The 20,886-nt window shown below is 39.3% G+C and overlaps 1 protein-coding gene across 6 annotated transcripts in view; it reads right to left on the bottom strand.

The window, feature by feature from the left end:
• The window catches only part of slc12a7b (solute carrier family 12 member 7b), a 60,980-nt gene that overhangs the window by 2,680 nt on the left and 37,414 nt on the right, over positions 1-20,886 (bottom strand). For 3 of the 6 annotated variants that reach the window (XM_032551742.1, XM_032551744.1, XM_032551747.1), the window contains exons 5-25: positions 18,278-18,332; positions 15,615-15,745; positions 15,152-15,393; positions 14,829-15,040; positions 13,416-13,583; positions 11,945-12,043; positions 11,691-11,748; positions 11,249-11,423; positions 11,039-11,157; positions 10,797-10,895; positions 9,920-10,039; positions 9,675-9,779; positions 9,200-9,368; positions 7,154-7,349; positions 6,755-6,924; positions 6,483-6,614; positions 5,101-5,208; positions 4,705-4,821; positions 1,363-1,538; positions 898-912; positions 221-354 (exon numbers count right to left, since the gene is read on the bottom strand). In XM_032551742.1, the coding sequence (XP_032407633.1) occupies positions 221-354; positions 898-912; positions 1,363-1,538; positions 4,705-4,821; positions 5,101-5,208; positions 6,483-6,614; positions 6,755-6,924; positions 7,154-7,349; positions 9,200-9,368; positions 9,675-9,779; positions 9,920-10,039; positions 10,797-10,895; positions 11,039-11,157; positions 11,249-11,423; positions 11,691-11,748; positions 11,945-12,043; positions 13,416-13,583; positions 14,829-15,040; positions 15,152-15,393; positions 15,615-15,745; positions 18,278-18,332 (2,800 nt within the window). The remainder of the gene's footprint in view (positions 1-220; positions 355-897; positions 913-1,362; positions 1,539-4,704; positions 4,822-5,100; positions 5,209-6,482; positions 6,615-6,754; positions 6,925-7,153; positions 7,350-9,199; positions 9,369-9,674; positions 9,780-9,919; positions 10,040-10,796; positions 10,896-11,038; positions 11,158-11,248; positions 11,424-11,690; positions 11,749-11,944; positions 12,044-13,415; positions 13,584-14,828; positions 15,041-15,151; positions 15,394-15,614; positions 15,746-18,277; positions 18,333-20,886) is intronic. The other 3 variants (XM_032551743.1, XM_032551745.1, XM_032551746.1) reach the window with 3 other exon arrangements.

Below are 20,886 nucleotides of genomic sequence, written 5' to 3'. Positions count from 1 at the left end.
GAGCAGGGATTGCTTCCAGTCAGCCTCTTAAAGCAGCCCTGAGCATTATGAGAATGAAGTGGATGAGAAAAGCTGCAGCGGAACAGCTAAACTGTGGGTTAAACTCTTGTGAGATTCAGGAAAGCCAAGCAGAGCTGCTAACTCTGACATAGCCCCCTGCAGCAAGAACATGCAGCTTTCACAGGGATCCTCAGCTAATGAAAACCCGGTGGAAGGATACAGTTTTCATCTCCTCCTCTGTTCCTCGGTGGTCCTGGCATGTTGAGCAGAACCAGATGGGCCCCCTGCGACTTGTTGACCACAATCTCATTCAGCTTGACAGCTGTGTGCATGCGGCGGACATTCGACTGGTTCCTGGTTTGACAAAACGTTGGCAGTGAGGAAAGTGGCAGAAAAGGAAAAACAGTATGAAGATTTTATTGAGAAAGAGGCGTTTTGTGTTAGATGTAAATCAGGCTCGGTTAAGTGACGGAAGCTTTTAGAATTTCAAACAAAGAGGCAGCACTTAAACACAAGATGATGTGTTCACACTGAACAGGTAATCTGAAGTTTATGCCAACGTAGTCTGTCACTTTAAATGCTGCCTCTTTATTTCTGGTGATCACAAGGAAATACAGCACAGAAGCAAAGTTACAGCAAAATCAGTTTTTCATTTGGTGGAAGATGAAAAACATGGAAGCTAAGACGCAACAGCCAATAAAATCACAAGAGTTTCATGCAGTTTAAATCGGAGCAGGTCATGCAGCCAGCACGGCGTTTGAAACTGGACGATGCAGTTCGAGCAAATGGGTACACCACAGATAAAGACAGGAGGAAATGAGCTGGAGGACAGTGATAGAGGCTAGTCACCACGGCAACAGGACACAGTGGGCCCGGGACAAAATGAATGCAACTTACAGACTCTCCCACTCTCTAGAAAGAGGAAAATGGGACAGAACAACAGAAACAGGCTTAGATGCTTCTACAACAGCAATGCAGCGCTCCACAACACTGCATGCTTCCAACTGTAGACCTGACGGTGACATGAGGCTGTTTGATGCATATTGGGGAGTCTTTTTCAGACCGATTCTACCTCTGACGCTCATATTGTGGACAGTACGGAACGAAAACGTTAGTGAGCAAGGCGTCCCGCCATGCACATCAAGTGTACATGCGCACATCGTATGCAGGCTCAGCACACACACAACATGCGTACAGTGATCCAGTGAGCGACCCTGGACTCTGATCACTACTGCTGAGTTGCTCGGAATGGTGCTAACGTCTCCCACAATGCACATCAAACAACACCATGTCACAACAGCGCATCGCACTGATGTCAAGAGCTTCTTCTGACCGGAAACACTCAGGCAGACAGACACTCACGGCTTCATGTTGAACAGGTCCCGGACGGCCATGTTGGTGTTGGGCTCCCGGGTCCGGTTCCGCTCTGTTGAGACCTTGTCCTTCGTCCAGGTCATGTGAACCCGATCGGGTCCGGCTTCTTCTTTGTTGTTCATAACGGCGTGAGCAGCAGTGTTCTTGTCGTGGATGAGCTGGGCCTGGTAGAAAGGCACAGGAAACAATCAGAAATGATAATAATACAAAAATGTGAGGGAGGATTAGGCTTCTGCAAAGAAGAGATAACAAGGAGGAGATGTCGGTGGGATGGAACACAATGACACAGGGATGTGATTGGGGACGGTGAGGGAAGGAGTTTGAACACATGCAACCCTGGACCCTGAGAGCTTTTATAATCCTAATAGAAACTCAGGAACTCAATTATAGTGTCTGTTTTTTCGACCACTGAACATAATGTACACCAGTGTTAGTAGGTTGTACTAAAAACAGCACTCTTGTGTCTATCCAGAAGACTTAAAGACGGCCATTTTCAACATCATTGAGGTGTAAGATTGAATCAAGAAGCATACCTGGGCTTCTGCAGGTTTCACCAGCTCAAATTTAAGACCTTTTCTAAGACCAATATGAATGGAATTTAAGACCTTTATATCCACAGAAATGTACAAACTTTGTCTAGCCAACTAGTGATATATTTGCACTTACCCATGGTAGAAGCAAAACATCTAGCTGTATCCATGTTTTGAAACCAGGTCCAAGGGTGTGTCTGTAGCATACACCTTACTCTCACAAATAACAAACGTGGTGCTGTTTTGTGGCAGTGTTACAGCGCCACCTGCTCATGTGTTTTATGAGTTTACTATCTCATTCTATCAGATTTGGAAAAGTCACCATTACTTTGGAAGTTTATAAATTAAAGTAAGGACCAACATTCTCTAGGGAACAAGCAGATGACCTGCTAACGTACAGGATGCTGGTCAACTCTGTTTTATAGTGACTACCTCACTAGCACTCACATGCTAGGCAACATCACCTCTGCTCCTGATATCAATAATAAAAGACCAACTAAAGCAGAAATATTAGAAAAACATCTCAACTATTGTAACAACCAGAGGTCAAAATTCTGAACAAACAAGATCTGTCTAATAACAGGGTATCTAAAGGTTTTAGCAGATCAAATTTAAGACTTTTCCAGATCTTTTAATGCCACCTTGAATAAAATTTAAGACCATAAAAAATATAAATTTAGGGGACGGTTGGGAAATCTAACTGTATTACAATCAACTGTAGCAGAAACTGAAATTTCTGGGGTCTGTGCTTTCTTGGCTGCAGTTCTGTGCTTTTCATGACTTAACCAAGCTTAAAAGTTTTTATTGACAGAATTTACCTAGCCTCATATGGATTAGCAACAGAAGTGAGTCAGTGGCAAAAAACATATGTCGTCCATCCAGTTGGTGATAAACCATGACAGACGCAAAAAAGCATCATTTCAAAGACAGAAATTATGCTTTCTTACGTGTGTTTGCAAACCCTAGCATGTAGCTAGCTTTTCCCCCATGTGTTAGTTATTGGGATTTAAACTTGTCAAAGCAAACGCCAGTCCAGGGAGGGAGTGTGAATCAGTGCCTGGTTGTGTTACTCAAAGAATGGAAGGCTCTGTCTGCGGTTTTGTAATGAACGACTTGTTCTCGTTCATCAGCATATCGGCTAGGTGATATCAGCTAAGGTTATATTAGCAGCTACTTATAGCGGTAGCCTCAACTGTGTTGAGTCACAGAACATAATGAAGAGGTCTGAGTTTGACTCAAACTTTTTCTGACAGAAATGTCCCACAAGAAAAACAACAATATATATACGAGATCAAATAGTCCTGATGCAACAAAATTTAAGACTTTTTGAAGTATTTAAGGCCTGATTAGTTTTTAAAAAAACTGAATTTAAGACATTTTAAGGATGTGCACACACCCTGAATAATGCAATCTCAGCAACCTGTTGTAGAAAAAGCAGTCAACCACACTACAGAATGACCAGGTGGCGATGTCTTCATGGTTCTGCAGCAGAAGAGTTCCACAGTAAATTTTTCTGGACTGACTTGTATCAGTTAGGACTGCATTATTTATGGTTGTATAAACATATTAATGAGTCAGCAAGATGAAGTGGAAACGCTTTAAAGTTATTTTTTCTCTTGTCTTCAATTCGTGCAGATGGGAAAAAGAAACAGTTGGAGGATGCCACTATGGTCAACTAGGGAAAGCTATGGCTGAGGTCAAAAATGAAAAACAAAAAAATGAGAACAGAAGACAGTAAAGAGAGCAAAACATTCAGGTCAATATTGCTCTGTAGCTGGGATTACAACCACCACATGCTTCATTGGGGGAAACTCGGAGGCCTAAGGTATGTGAGACAACATTATCCACTCTTGGTGTTCACAGTGCAGAGGGGGGTGGGATGAGGATGGATGGGCTGGGAAGCAGCTTCAGGATGCAGAGGGCTGGTGTTCACAAAGCAGCTTTCATGACTACACAGTAAGTAGCACTACTGTTGGGTCAATCTGGACTTGCATACCTGGGCTTTAGACGTTCAACATGGGGTTATCTTAAATGATGCATTCTGGCTCTTTACACTACAGTCCTTACAGCATAAACCTGGCTTATAGTTAATAAAAGGTTGGGAGTTTGGAGCTTAAGTGATGCTTCCTGAAGCAGAATATAGCGCAACATCTGCATAAAGCTGCTGCAGGGCAGCGAAACACGGTAACAATATCGACTTACTTTCCTGAATTACAGCCACCCACATACTGCATGGACAAGGACAAACTCAAACTAAGAAGGTGAAAAAGCTCAAAGGATTAGCCAGAGAACTCTGGGCGTGGCTCTTAAAGTGACACTAAAAACACTCTCTAATGTTCATGTTTAACTGACTGTTATATTATCAACATCCTCTCCTCTCCAACATTAGGTATTTTCAACAAATAAAACTCTGACAACCATTTCTGAAATCATTTTTTGAACATAAAAACACAACATTAAATGGTTCATTTCACCACCAATACTAATGTTTATCTAATGTAAAAACCTCAGATAAGTAATAGCTTTATGAAATAATACTTCTCTAAACAATATTACTTTACCACTTTCATTCTCCTCACTGGATTAAAGAAACACCCTGATGTCTGCATGTTTGAACATTGAACACATCAATTTTTTTTGACATCTGGCAAAAATGGGGGCAAAACAACCATCTCTGAGTCCAGATATAAATGCGTCCAGATCTTAAAGATGATGACCACTGTAGCCAAAAATGAAGCTTTGTGAAGACGACTCTGCCTACCTACAGTAACGGGACAGTGAGTTGACATGAACCAACTACCTCGTCCTCCTGAATGTCCTCCGCTGTTGAGGAATGCCGGCTGACGCTCGAGTTCTCGGTAGCTCCCTGGTTCTTCCTCCGGATTGAGTTACGCGACTCATCAGTGATACTCTGAATCTGAGCATCGAAGCCGGAGCCAGACAGGCAGAGTGGGATGAACAGGGAACAGCTTGGCCAGGTGTGTGTGTGTGTATGTAGGGGTGTACAGATTTATGTGTCACTGACCGTTGTGGAACAGTTTTAGGAAATATGGCAGCTCATTAGTTCACATGGACAAAATATTATATTCATTCAGCAGAAATGAACACCACCTTTGGGTCTCGGTGTCCAAGCTGCATGATCTGAGGATTCCTACAATGCAACACTGCATAGAATCAGTGATGTGTTGAACTTTACCTCTCTTTCTCTCTCAGTCCTGGAGAGGTGCATCTGTTTCAGCATTTGAGATCTCTGCTCCATCACCAACGTCTTCTCATACGTGAAGGCTGAGATGTCACTGTCATGCTATAAGGGAAAGAAAACACACGTTTATGTCTGAAGAACTGCACTGAATTTGACACATCAACTGTTTATCGACTCTATGCACAGTTAAAGAGAGGCTGTAAGAATTAATCAGAAAGTAGGTTAGGCTGCCATCAGTTGGAGTCCCTGTGAGGATTCATCACACTGATGTGACCGATTCATCATCAGTGCAGACAGAGAGTCTGCATATCATGACATGAGACGCTGGGATGTAACTGGCTCCTTTCAGACACTTCTTCATTTCTAAATACTCAATATTGTTGGAATATGTTTTGCCTCTGTTAATGTCTGAAATAATCTTATTGTTGCTGCTTAAACATGCGCCTCAGTCACGTGGTGTAGCAGCATGATCAGAGCCTGAGGAGTTGGTCGGGGTCATAAAGTGTGTGTTATTAACTAGTAAATAAAGGTTAAAAAAATCTGCTCAGCTAATCTTTAACTCAGGTAATTTTTGTTTTCCCATCTATCTGTTTTTATGTGCATTTTAAAGTATCACTTTAGAAAAGATTGATGGAAATGGTAAAATTCAAAATAACTTCCTCAATTTTACAAAAAATGTTTTCATGCTTCCTTGAGGTGGTTTGTTCTGACATAATGTGTTAACATCTGATGAAATTCTGCTTTGTGTAGCCTGCAGTAGATGTAAACATGCCTAATTTTTTTTTTTTTTGCAACATTTTAAAAGTTTGCTCAGAATTTGCGTTACAATTGAATGGAAACATAGCTAATGTTTTCTGATCTCGTCTAGCACTATTAGTTCCAGTAATTATAAATATAAGAACTTTTATAACTTTAGCTGGGTGAAGCTATAGCTACACTTTAGTTTACTGAGCATTTTACAAAATGTGCAAAAATTCAATAAGTAAACATTAGCATGCAGTAGATTAATATCAACTGAGTAGGAAGGCGATGCTGCAGTGTTATTTACTGAAGGTTCTCATGCCACTGAAACACGATCAGATATGCGATAATGTGATGGTGCTGTTCTGTTTTATTGGTTACCAGCACCCAAAAGTTTGACAACAATCCATAACATCTACTTTTTACTGTAACGTTTAAATAAACATATTTTGCTAAAATGTCAATAGTACAACATATTCAAAAAGTATCTTATAGTGTGTATTTTGTTCATGTTCCAAAGAACGCAGAGATTAAGGAAAACATACTTTCCAGGTTTTCTCCTTAGCAGAAAGGTTGTTAAAAAAACACAACACCATCGAAATGCATTGTGCCATTTTTGATTCTATAAATCTCACCATTTCCACCACTTCCACTTCAGCATCCAGCCGCAGGTGGTACAGGAACATCTGGAGATCTTTCTTCATTTGGATACTATTGTCATCCATCTGGGCAACTGTGAAGATGCGCATCTTGCACTTCTCCCACACCTGCAGCAGGGAAAGCGATTATCGTGACATGAATCATTTCTGGTCGTGTGTCTAAAGGAAGAAAGTATTGCGCAAGTAACCAAATTGTAAAGCTTTATGGAGTTTTTACGGACAAAGAGAGTTCAAAGCCATCTGCGTACCTTGTGCTGTCTCAGCAGGAAGGGCAGCAGCATCAGCATGCCTCCATCATGAACCACCCACCACACATCGATGGTGCCCTCCCCGAGGCGGTCCTGGTTAGTGGGGAAACTGTCCACGTTTTTAGCGACCAGCATGGCCTGGTGGGCTGCAGTGGTCTCACGCACTATCTCTGCATGAACAGAAGAAGAAAGCCAATTGGAGGTAGAAAAATACCACAAAGTATCCCAAATGATGTGGTTGCTTTAATCAGTCGATGTTCTACATTGTTTTCAGATGAATTCTGATGCTTTCTATGACTAATCCTTTTGATTTTTGTACATTTGCTTAAGTCAGTGTGCATGGATCAGAACTTCCCCTTCGTCCAAGTGTCTAACTGACTCCCCCCCTCTGTGCTGTACCTATAAAGTTTCTCCATGACTGTGGGTCCTCGGACTGCCTCCAGGTTCCAGGCCAGCCCACCAGCACCGTGTTGTGCTTCATGCCCCCCAAACCGGCAGACTGAATGAGGTGGGAGATTCCATCTCTGAGGTTTGAAGACACCACGACATGACAGAAACCCTTGGTGCGCTCAGTGGCCATCGTAGACTTGATGTTCTGAGTATGAAATAAAACATGAAAAACCATTAAGAGTTTGATCAAGAATTTCGTGATATCCCTCCACAGAGATTGTACACGTATCCCGCTGTAAAATTCAAGCACTTTTCAAGGTAAGTTTTCAAACTTTGGAGATAAAAACAATACAAATTAACTAAAAAAAATAGAGTTTCAAATCACTATTCCATGATACAATTTATTACTGTTATTAATAATATCTTGTGGTACTATCTACATTCTACAAGGACAAGGGGAAACTTAAAAGCAACTAAATTTTATGTTTCATAAACATCTGACTGGTCAAAAAACAAAACCAGTCAAGATATTTCTAACAAAAAAAAAAAAAAAATCCCACAATTTCAAAAACTGAAATATAAAAAAGCCAACCTTTATTTCAATTATACTAATCAATAAGATAATTTATTATTATTATTCCTAGTGGATCAACTGAACCATCAGGAATAATAAATATTCATTACATTAAAATAATCCAAACAAATCATGTTCAGGTAAATTACCTTACTGCTCAAATGAAATGCATAAAAACAAAAACAAAAATCCTGAAAAATGTTCTCGGTTAACTTTGGTTTACTTTACCAAATAGAAATAATTTTGGCAATTCTAACAAAACCACAACAATAAAAGTTTGATTTAACTGCAGACAGGGAAAAAAAATGTGTCTTTCCATTAGGCTTGTGAAAATATCTGGTTTCATTTGTAAATAACGTTTTCCTAATTTAGGCTTTTAATCAAACGTTAGCGTGCACTTTTTTTTCCAAAACTGTGAAGTCTGAATACCATGCACTTTATAGAGAAATCAAGCACATAAGCCCTGAAAACACCTAAATAAAAAGAAAACATTTTCAAGGATTTTAAGCACCCATGTGAAACCTGCATCCAAGACTTTAAAGATGGATGTATGTGAAAAAGTAGCAGTCCATTTATCTAAATAGAAAACAGGGTGTCTTGATTGAAATGGTTAAAACTAGGGTAAAAAGGAAATCACTCATTACAGCCAGTAGATGGCAGACTATGCCTTTAAGCCATGTTCATGGTTCTGTTAATTTAGGCTTGATTTTTTTTTTTTTAGGAAACTCATACATTGGAACAATCTAATTCAACTATTTATTTCTGTCAATGCTGATGACCAATAAAAAATATTTTTAATGCAGAAATGTGTTCATGTAATAGACTGCTAACCTAACAGATGTGTAACAGACAGCCACTGGCTGCCTCCAGCAGGAGGTTAAAAACATCAATATTAAGGAAACGGGCAAATAGAAAGAATTTTCACAATAATTTTTCCTGCGTGGAAGGAAAAAGTTTGACATCTACAGTGGAAAAAGCAGTCTAGAGAGTACTAGAGGGAGATTGATCAGGTGTGGTTGCTGCTGAAATCAGAGCTCCTCTATCCAGAATCTTGACTTCATTGGCGCATTTCTTATGCCAATCTTTGAAACAGCGTCTTCGCTGGGGTAAGGTGGAAAAGAGCTGCCAGGTCGGCAGTCTTAAAGCTGCTTTTGGAGGCAACAACATTTCTGTATTTACAGTTCCACTTTTACCATTAAATCATTCAAATAAATCAAGTTTTTGATGGTACTCGGGTATTTTGAGAAGCACTTGTGTATGAAGGACAGCTACTTTATGGATATATGAGCAACTAAGGAAAAGTCCACACAAGACCACTGAAGCTGAATTGACGTGTGGACCTAAACCAGGGGTCTCCAGCTCCAAGGGTGCATCCCACTTCTACCACTTCACCAGAAAGGACTGGGCTGCTCCGTACCAAGCCTCTGAAGTTGTAGATGGAATGCTGAGGAGGCGACTTTTATTTGGAGTGAGCACTATACCTGCTCAGCCTTCTTGGCCTCTGCTTCGTGACTGAGGTAGGTTCCCTGTAAAACGTTTCCCACTATAGTCAGGCCTTTCCCTGCCTTTAGCTGAGTAGTTAAGGACAGCAGACGTGGGTGTTTGACACCCTGATCTGAATCCAGGTTCAGGAGCACCAATAACTGGGGCCTAGACGGAGAGAAAAGAAGAAAACTTGAAGTCACTCAGTTTCCATGTGGATGTTTTGGTGCGATGTCTTTGATTAGGTTTAAAAATGGAAGTAATTAACAAATATGAGTGAATGTCTCTGTCCAATACACTTCACTTAGGTTTGCAAAGCAACAGGTGTGTGTAAAGACATTACTCCTAAAGGAGTAGCTGTAGTAGCTTTATGACTTTATTATAAAGCAACCAAACTGGAAGGAAGCTTCCACCGCATCAACTGTTATCACAATTGTGCGAAACACACCCAGTCACGTCCAAAGTATCCCATACCTCCAGTTTTTGGTGTGTGGAGGAGCTTCCTCAAGGCGAATAAGGGCGTAGCGGGCGGCGTTAAGCGACAGGCCATGGATGCCGTCTCCCCATTCCTTCTCAGCTCTGACAAGGAAAAACAACCAAAGAATGAAGCCCAGCTCCTTCTGTCAGCACAGTGTTAGTGTTTTCTCTTGAATCTAGCTGCAAATTTACGGCTCCTTCACTTGGAACCAAAACGGTTCTGAAGGCAACATGAGTCCTACCCTCGATATTCGATATATTTGTAGATGCAGCCAGCGATCCCCATGGCAATAATGGCATAATACCATGATGAAATGAACATGATGGAAAGACACAAGCTCATCCCCAGGAAGGACAGGGTCCTGTTGATGGAATGACAACATTTTATAGAATAAAACTTTAAAGAAATGCAAATAATTTGAAATGGAGAACAAAGAAGATTTTAAAAGATTCAAATCTGCAATATTGTCCCTAACTGGCCCTCATCTTAAAGCAGCAGTATGTAAGTTTAATAAAAAACTTTTTTTTTTTTACATTTTTGATGAAACTGTCACTATGACGTGACAGTATGGTATGAGACAGAATCTGTTAAAAAAAAATTGAGCTCCTCCACCTTCTTTCAGTGCCAACCAGAAACAATAAATAACAGCGAGGAGGCGGGTCTTAGCGCTGTCAATCAATCTTGTGTGGTGCTGCTCATTCCCCCCAAGCCCTCCTTGCACTCTGGCATGCTGTAGCTACCATAGCATGTTCTGAATGTTCAGGCTAGTTAGCGTGGCCACCAATGACGACAGATATACGTTTTTTCTGCAACAGTAAAGTTCTTTCTCTGCCATTACCACATTTAGAGGCAAGTACATAAGGTTGATTGACAGCGCTAAGACCTTCCTCCTCGCTCTGACTGGTTGTTTTTGGTTGGAAGCGGCACATTTCGTCAGATGGCAATAGTAGCTCAGGGAGGATGTGGAGGAGATTGATCTTTTCACAGATCATCTGTCTCAAATATGTAGAAAAACATTTTCTTCATAAAAGTTACATACCGCAGCTTTAAAGTGGGCCATTAAACAAAGTCAAGTTCATCTCCAGTGCACCTGTAACAAAAGACAGTTGAACACCTACCAGTGATAGTATTTGAAGCGCGGCCTCCAGTTGGGTGTTCGCAGCAGTGTCTGAACAGCGCAGGCCAGGTTGACAAACATGTAGCACATGAGGAAAAACCTGCAAGCCAAGAAAAAAAATCTCCTAAATTCCCACTTTATGACTTCAAAATTGGCTTTAAAAATAAGGATACTCTAGTGGATCAGTGATAATCTGCGTTTATAGAGGGGAGAACAGGAAGTAATCCGTAAACAGGTACTGACATGGAGAGAATGGGAGCTACAGCGTCCAAGGAGGCGATGAGAATGCCGATCTCACAGATCCCAGCCGTCAGCAGCAAAGCCCAGGTGGGTTCTCCGTTAGCTTTCCCATGACCGAACACCTTCAACCAGACACACACAGTTAGTTTGGTGTTGATGCAAATCCAAACTGAAATAAAAACTGCTTCGACTGGATCGATGTTTGTGTCCAACCTGCAGGAAAGGGACGATACCATCTCTTGCAATAGCCTGCAGAAGTCGAGGAGCGCCTGTCAAGCTCTGCAGACCTGCTCCGCAGCAGGAGAAGAACGAGCCGATCACGATCACCCAGGGAGACGGCCAGGACAGGGTGCCAATAACAAGGTTCCCTTTCACTGAATCTCCAAACCTGCAGCATTAAACAAGCGAGGTATTCTAACAGTAACGTTTATTCCTATGATTTTATATGGATGCATTTGAGCAATAAACTAAAACCTCAACAGCTAAAACCTGCCTTTAAAAAAAAACAAAAAAACAAACATACTTCAGTGTTTTTGACTCACCTCATTTCTGTGGAAAAATTAATGATAGAAATTATCACAAAAACTAATCAACTAAATTTTTCTAGTACGTATTTTCTTCCCTAAACAAATGGTTGGACAGTTTAAACCCTCACTTGTCTCGAAGAAGGACTCCCTCGATACAGGCACCAAAGAAAACCACACCGGAGACGTCTGGCAGGAACAGCTCAGGCAAATAAACACAACGAACTAGCAAAGCTTCACACAGATTCAAGAAATACATGCTACCTGACAGCTGTGTGACCTGTGATTGGGGTCATTAGAAAAAAAACTTCTAACTTTGGTGCTAACTTTTTTTCTCCCCATGTCTCTGTGTGTAATTTTGCAGCAGTGTCAGGTGAAAGGATACAGATAAAGGAGGTGGTGGCAATAGCTAGGATGGTTCCAATAGGGATGGACTTCTGGGCGTCCCTCAGGTCACCGGAGCGGTTTGAACCGGCCATGATACCTAAAGGTCAACACATCACAGAAAATCACATACACCAGACTGAACAAGTTCACACAGGTTGCTCATTATCAGTGGTAAGCACACTTCTGTTTATTATTAGTTCCACTAATGCTTATAGTGGAACTAATTTTTAGCTTTCCACTTTAGCCCTTTTGCTAACTTTGAAAACGTTTAGCAAACTTGATTCCAAGGACTCTTGATAGTCCTGTTTAACTGAAGATAGGCCTGTCATGATAACAAATTTTGCTGAGCAAATAATTGTCTCAAAAATGATTGCAATAAATAATATTGCTTGATGACCATTTTAAACTGATGTAATGGTAATGACATAATAATGCAAGCACATCCTGCCAAAAATTAATACACTTTATTTTCAAAAGAACACTTAACACTGGAACTAGTAAACAAAATAAACAAAACAACCAAAAACAAAAATAAAATGGACTCTCAGTCTCCATTAACAAAAAATGCACTTGAATAACAAATAAACACAACATAAAACCAAAGTGGAAACAAAAACTACACTTAACCAAAAGATTACAGATTATGAAGTCTGTATGCTATATTGCCCTTCAATAATCATTAGATTTAGATAGAGAAGACGGGCAAATCCGACTACCTGATGCACTAGTTCACTCCTCCCTTACGCTAAGGAAATGAGGAAGGGAGGGGTCAGTGGAGAGCACCGGAGTTCAGCCTTTTTTCATCCAGTGTCATCAAGAGAAAGAGAAAAAGGCAGGAAGAACGATAAAGCCAATAAATTAAAATGACGTCAATAATTTTCATTTATCATGCGTTTAACTGATTTATTGTTTATCGCGACAGGCCTAACTGAAGATAATAAAATCTGCGAAATAGGATTTTACTGCAGATATTTCGAGGTGTGAATATGAGATTTATAATAAAGTTAACATAAAAGTTCTGTATGACCAAGGTCCGATTTTTACATTCCAAATAAAACAAACATTTTTATAAAAGTAATTATTAGATTTTTTTATTGAAAATGTCAGCCATATCTTTCCAGATTATTCTTGTGTACCAACAATCCCTAACAGCCACGCTTTACAACTAATAATTGTAGTTCTTGAAGCTGCACATGGAGGTGTGTAATGACAAATTTGATATACAACATATACTATGTTGCAACACATGTTTTGTCATTGACGCATGCGGAGTGTCAGCATGGTTGAAGTTAGTGTTTTAGCACTTCAGCATTAGCTTCCTCTAAATACGTTGTTGTAGCGCTTTAGTGTTAGCGGACCTAATATTTATTGATTAGCGCTTTGGGGTTAGCCTAACGACCCGTAGTTAGCAGTTCCCACCAGTGGTCATTATAATGTATGTGGATGTGTGGTTTGAACGGCAGTCTCACCAGTGACTGAGGGGAAGTAGATTCCAACCAGCAACGTAAAGAAGGTGCTGATGTCGTTGACAACATAGGGGAGGTAGATGTCTTTAGCAGGGTCGATATCTCCCACGGATGGCAGCCTCTTGTTTTCAACCAACATGCCAAGTGGACCATATGCCGACCACATGTTTTCTACAACAGACACAAAAATGAGTACCACTAAGACCCAACGTGTGATGTAGTAATTACGTCTACATGGACCACTGGTAATTGAATCATTTGATTTTGAGATTGTGCTAAATCAATTGAAGCACATTTAATCAGAAATGATGGATAAATTGCAGCTAATATTCAGCTTTGTGTGTGGATGCTGTGCATTGTGAAAGTGATTCCAGAATAATAGCTGAACAAGGAAACATCCGTCATGAGCTATGTAGGCTAAAGTGATTCACTGTCAGTTCTGGTACACTCAAGGAGCCTAAAAGAGTCTCTATGAAGGTTTAAAGAAACTTTTTTTTTTACATTTTGATTGAAGACTCCTGAAAATGTCCTACTTGATAAGGAAAGTATCCACTCTCCAGGCTGATTATGAGACCGGCTGATTTAAAAGCAATATTTTCTTTTTTCCAAACAAAATATTAATAATTTTTTAAGATAAATTATCTGGTTTTGGCTGGCTCGTTTGGCTGAGCCAGCCAAAGACGTTTTGGCTGGCTCAGTAAATTTACAGCAGATTCAAGCTACATTAAAATAATGAATCAGCAAAATATGAATATTTTTTAGGGAAGAAAAGGTTAAGAGCAAGTTACATAAGCAGGGTGAGAACAACGATTACATATAGAATCACCCAGCACCTGCACATGCTTGCCCTAGTTCGTTACAAACTATGCAGGGAATGTATTTGTGCTGACAGTTGGCAGGAAAACTTGTTTCTTACAGCCTGAAGTTTAACAACATGAGCCATGCACAGAGCTGGTTCAGTGTTTCATACCTGAGCTAACTCAGGATGGCAGAGCCATGGTGGTATGACTTTGGTGGTATAACCAAAGTCATACCACCAATGGTAACTCCATTGGTGGTATGACTTTGGTTGTTTGTGCAGAGATCCAACATGCATGTTCATACATGTCCATGTCTCTTCATTTTTTAGGTACTGCTGGATTACAAACGATGCCACTAGAGGGGAGTGTTTTACTAGCTTTTAGTTTATAGAGCTTAGGTAAAACCATCAGTTGAGGCAGCTGGGATATGGAATTAAACACATTGTTAAGTCACACTTTTACACTTGTGCTTTGGAGCAGTCAGTGTCTTCATTACACTTGAAAGCAGTGATCGCCACCTCATTTGAGAAATCAAGGAGAAATTCTCCTAAATGGATTATACATCCAGATAATCTAATCTAGTCTATAATCCATAGAAGATACATGATGGACCCACCTGAGATGACCCCACTGGACAGACCAGGGATGCCTTGAATTACTGTCAGGTTGTTGTTCACAAAATACTCGTTGCAGGTGGAATTAAGCGCAGGCCCATCACAGAACAAACGCCACAGCTGGGTGGAGACTGTGTTGTTATTTATGATTTCCGTCTTCAGACACTTGTCAAAATGAAGGTTTTGTAGTGTTCGATTCCCCAACATGCAGACACTGTGTGCAAAAAGAGAGAAGTTGAACTTAATATAGTAATAAAAGGCCTGCAGGTTATTACTGCCCTGTAGCCTCCAGGGCAGTAATAATTGACCTGGAGGCTAAACTCACGGGAAATCCGGTGGATCAAAACTGGACTTGATGACTCCGGCGTAGATGGAAATGATGGAGAGAATCACGCAAGCCAGGAAGACCAGGGCCAGTTTGTTGACATATTTGACCCCGACAAAGACAACTATTGCCATGAGCGAAAGGCAGCACGTGCCATAGATACGCATGTTGTTGAGTAGGGCGTTGTGTTGATCTTCCTTTCGCTCTGCAGTAAAGATGGCTGCTTGAGGCACAATATAGGTCTGGAGAAGAGAAGAAAGAGACAGGTTTTAAATCTACTAAGTGGACAAAGGAGAACACATCCCAGTTCCCCTTTGGTTAGTCTGATACACACTCAGTTCTAAACATAATGAAAACCTCCAAAGTTGGCAGAATTCCTTGATATTTGATGGTAAATGAGGAACTATTCTAAATGTAGGTTGATAAATAGACATAATCCAAGTAAAAACAGGCTTCCCCTCACCAGCAGAATCTCAATGGTACCCAGGATGTACATGGCGCCCGCAAAGGTTGTTCCGAGGTAGAAACAGAGACCGACTGCTCCGCCGAACTCTGGACCCAGAGATCTGGAGATCATGTAGTAAGAGCCTCCAGCTGCAGAACAGCAATGACAGCGACTTTCAGGTTTCAATCAGGAAGAGAAGCAATTTTGAAACAAACCCAAAAAAATAAATAAACTGAAGAACATTAGTGCACTGATCACAGTTTTCTGGCCGATCACGCATCTTCATAAGCCGTACCTGCTGATTCCGATTTTAGCTTATTTTTGTCTAAGCAATTGCTAAATATAGCATCAAAGATGTTAATTTGGCAACATTTTTAGACTGTTATAAACCACGCACATACAGACATGACCTGGTGGGCAGGCTGATTTTCAGACCTTTGCAGAAGTAGATAAGATCGATGGATAAATTGGTTTCCTGTGTGAGTATCGGCTGATTGCTCATCACCTAAATTAAGGAAATTGGGTCTGATTTATTGGTGTACCTCAAGATACAGAAATCTAGAGTCAGATCATTTTCAGCTTAATCTAAGCTGATAAATTGGTCATAAATCAAAATATCAAATTTTCTGATTGGTGAGATGATTAGAACAAAGTCAGAAGAATCAGAAAGATGTAAAAAAGTCTTTAAAAGAAAACAGTATTTTCCACAATATGTTGAATCATGTCTGTGGTTCATTTACTCTGCAAGAGTGCGCAAAACTTTTAGTAGAGAACGAGAAGGCTGAACAGAGTACAACAAAATTGCTTAGTTTTATCATCTCAAGCTTTCAATCTTTGACTTGAAACTTGACAGATTTGGAACTCCTGGTAACCTTTTGGGAATTGTAAAGATTACAAAAGCAAAGAATTGACAGTATATATGGAACTAACTGCTAGTGGTGCTAACTGCTAATTTAAGAAGCTACAGAGTTCAGAAAGTCACTTCTAAATGTTCCTTTGTATTTAACCAATAAAACCATAAACTAAAGCACTGGCTCTTTTCCTCTTTACCCACAGATTCTGTCTTATTCTAATAGAAATATTTAACAACTGCTAATAGAAGGAATAATAAGAAAAATATAGATCTTGTTCTTTTAACTCAATATATTTTCTAAAAAAAATTCTAATTAGTGGCCAAACTTTATTTAGCAGGTGAATAACTTTACAAAAAACAGACTAGAAATTAGCCACAAAACTTTGATCTGTGCATCTAAGAAACATTTTATTATAGGGCTGGACAATAAATCAATAACAATTTATATTTATATAGTCATCAATAAATTATACGTCCAATACAACGTTCAATAATTTCACTGAATTCAATCCAGAACAGAACAGTATTGTGGGAAAAGGCTTTAGCTTCTCTACCTCTTACTGCCAGCTAAGGATGGTTGGTGGCATCAACTAACTCACTCACTCTTTGGTTACCTAGCAACAACCTTTTGAGTAACCGGTGCAGCAGTAGTTTCAGGTTTTGCCACTGTGCCTCAAAACTGCCTTAAAATAATACACAACGGCGTGGGGTGAAGGGAGAAAATGAATACAACACCTGGAGAGGAAACTGTGGATAAAACAGGAAAGGGCACATCACCAGTTTGGCAGTATTTCAGATATTAAAAAAAAAACAACTAATAATTATTGATGTCTTCTGATATGAAACCCTTATATTGTGATACGGTTTTCAGCCATAGCGTCCAGCCCTATTTTATTATCTCATGTGACTTTGTTCAAAAAGTCACATAAAATGGGAGAATTTTCTTCTTTTGCGTTACCTCGTAAAGGTTTTGTATTCCAAGACTTTTGTGGTACCTCGCAATAAATTAGCAAATACATCTTGGCCTATTTTTTTATACACTCTCAGTGATAAGAAATGCCAGTTTAAAATTGCACATGACTTTAGTGAGTCTTTAAAAAGTCTCCCTAAAAATGTGTTTTACAGTCTTAACTCTTGGGTCCAGAAAACTGTTTGAAAATCAACTTATGAACTGCGGGTTCATGCTTGTTTGTGTAATATCTTTCGGTAGATACTGGACTGTAGATGAAACCGTCCCATTATTAACCATACAGACAACTAACAAAAAAAAAAAGAAAAGAAAAAAAAAAAGACACAACCAAAACTATCAAATGGCAAAATTAACCTGTGAAGACAAGTCAAAAATAGTAGATCAGATGTATATTTTTGTTTTATCTTTCTCTTTCATAATTGTGTCTTAGAGTAGGGATGGGAGTCAGCGCTTGACCTGTTTTGCCTACTGCATTTTGCACATATATTTATGGGTTCAGAAACAACATATACATTAAAAAACTTTATATTGTAGCAGAAAGACATTCAGTATTTGAAACGCTGCATGTACTGACAACTACATAATTGCGAGGGAATGCAAAAGTAAAAAAAATCCCCCTATGTTTTCTAAGGGGCTCAGTAAAATGGACATTTTTAATCACACTTGCAACATGATGATGATGATCATTTATTTCAGACAGACATTTCACTAACAAAACAGACTTCATGTTTCTAAGTGTGAATACAATACCTTACTATCAAATTTCAAATTTACATACTCAAATATGTAAATTTGATAACATCAAAATGGATAATCAAAAAAAAAGCCCAAACGTCATAATAATAAAAAACATTCTACCTGGTACGACACCATTGGTAGCAACAGCACTCATGGATATTGCTGTTAGCATCGTCTGTGGCAAAAGGAAGAGAAAACATTTCAGAACAAATTGTCAAGGTTGAAACTTTTTTTGTGTCTGGCATTCATTAATTATTTTCAAGCTACAAAAACCTTCTCCATGCTGTATTAACATAAAAAATATAAACAAAGACCTTCATGCCTTCTATTCTTTTTGTTTCAGTGAATTTTCCAGCTTATTCAAATAATGGAATCAATATGGCATTTAGTCTCATAAATGGTTCTCAGGCGCTTGCGCTACATTAGCCTGTTACCTAACAGTACATTCCGGATGACAGGAAGGTCAGGACAACAAGAGAGGGATGAAGTGAGACTGATGGGAAGACAAAAGGTGGGAAAAATACATCAAATTGAAATAAAAGAGAAAAGTGGATCATAAAGGAAAGGACAAAAAGAGGACAAAGAAAAAGAGAGGAGGAGCAGAGACAAGGATACAACAAATATAAACCTCTTGTCCTTTGCTGGATGTCCTGTTTAAAGTGACAGACATGTTGGACTAAAACCAATCAGCTCACAGTTTCCACTGAAATCCTAAGCAGCTATCCAGCAGCTTTTATTTGAGCAGCGCGACTGACAGTCCAGCTCTAGAAAGCATATTTTCACTCCTGAAATCTCCTCTAACTATTGGGTTGATTACTTTAAAACTCAGACAGACTATTAGAAAAGCCATTGTTAGAAGACTAAGGTTTCTGACAAAGTAACTTTAAATGGAAAATTGACTACATTTGTTTTTACAAGCTATGCTGAGAAGTTGAAAAAAGTAAAGAAATATAATACGGATGACAAAAAAATTGCATTAGTAATGAACTGTGCGGACGGGATCTTTGGTGGGATTTAAAAGTGTCACACAAAAAAAAATAGTGGAGAAATTCTAAAGATGGAAAAGTCATGGAAATATGGATTAATTGCAATCTACACTATCACTGCAACAGTCACTCAATCACCCTTTGAGCAACAACATTGCAATTCATGTTCTCCTGATATCACAAAGGAATAGAGAGGAGAGGAATCAAAATGACTGGAAATCCAAAAAAATGGCATCCTTGATTTAAAATGAGGAACCAATGGCACCCTTTAGAAATGAATCCATCTGTATGTCCTAATTCATTACATATTATTCATAGCACAGTGTACGGCTTTATGAGCTGACAGCAGTTGAGACGATAATGTCTACTTATTTTGGGTGATCAGCCGATCTCATATATCTCCACTAAGGTCTAAAAATGAACCTCTTTTATTTACTGTGCCACGAGAGAGGCTGACTGACATGTTTGCACATGCACTTTTAACAATGGTCACCCCACTGGGGTCTACTTAGGAACTTTGTTGCTTTATCAAACAACTTTTCAGAAAAGAAAAAGACAGAAAAAGAACCTGCTTTTGCCTAAATCAGAAGCACAGGCTTTTTAAAAATCAGTGAGCTGCCAAAAAAAACTCAATCAGTGCACCCCTACTTATGACGTGTCCTTTTAGTTTGGCTTTTATCTAACTGTCAGTTTTAAAAACTGTTTATTCCTCATCTCAGTAAATGAATTACATCTGTAGTTTTATTGCTCTTTTATTTACAAGGTTTAGAGAATTAACTTTGATGTTTTCTGTGATGACATGTCAAATGCAGACCTGTATGTAATTGGTGCCCCTTATGGATTTAACTTTAAGATTTTGAAATTGATTAAAAAAATAAAATAAAAAAGATTCTAAAATGAATATCCCTTTACAAAACTATTGAGTTTGATGGAATAGAGTGCTTTAAATTTGAAGATAAAAATTCTTAAATGGGAGGAGAATCAGCCAAGATTATATATATATATATATATATATATATATACAGTACAGACCAAAAGTTTGGACACACTTTCTCATTGAATTCAATGAGAAAGTGTGTCCAAACTTTTGGTCTGTACTGTATATATATGCAGTATATATATATATATATATATATATATATATATATATATATATATATATATATATATATATATAGTTGGAACAGATATAAAGCCAAACTGCTGTTAAGTAATGTGAAAGAGCTTTCATCGTGTTTTCAGGAGATGCCCACAGCTGGGTTTAGCGATGGCTAGATTACACTGTTCTGCATGTCATGTCTGTAGGATGAGACCTTTAAGAAGGCCGCTGATGCAGAGCCATTAGTGCAAAGTCAGATGTGATCTAAGCAGTGAAACTGAACGTTAATCTGTTCGACTAAGCTCAGCTGGCTCTCTTACATAACGGCAGGGATGTAAGGTAGGGTTAACCCTGCTAACGCACTCTGGATGGGTTTTAATAAAGGAGAGGAGTTCCAGTCAGACTAGACCAGAAGCTATGACATCCAACAGAAATGTGCAGCATTAAGATGCTGGGCAATGAAGTAAACTGAGTGTAACGGGAAACAACCGGTCAAAGTGTTTTCAGTAGTGGAAGGGATAATGAACGACGGCTCCTTGATTAAGAATCATTTTCACTGGTGGTGTTGGAGATCCCAGAAGAGAATTTCATTATCAGCCCCAAAGTGTGTCACTGAGATTAAAGCCATTGTTTCAGGTTTGTAC

This window comes from Xiphophorus hellerii, chromosome 21, assembly GCF_003331165.1.
Source record: "Xiphophorus hellerii strain 12219 chromosome 21, Xiphophorus_hellerii-4.1, whole genome shotgun sequence".
NCBI classification, from domain to species: Eukaryota; Metazoa; Chordata; class Actinopteri; order Cyprinodontiformes; family Poeciliidae; genus Xiphophorus; species Xiphophorus hellerii.
The sequence above is the reverse complement of the archived record's forward strand: the minus strand, read 5'-3'. Positions and strand labels throughout refer to the sequence as shown.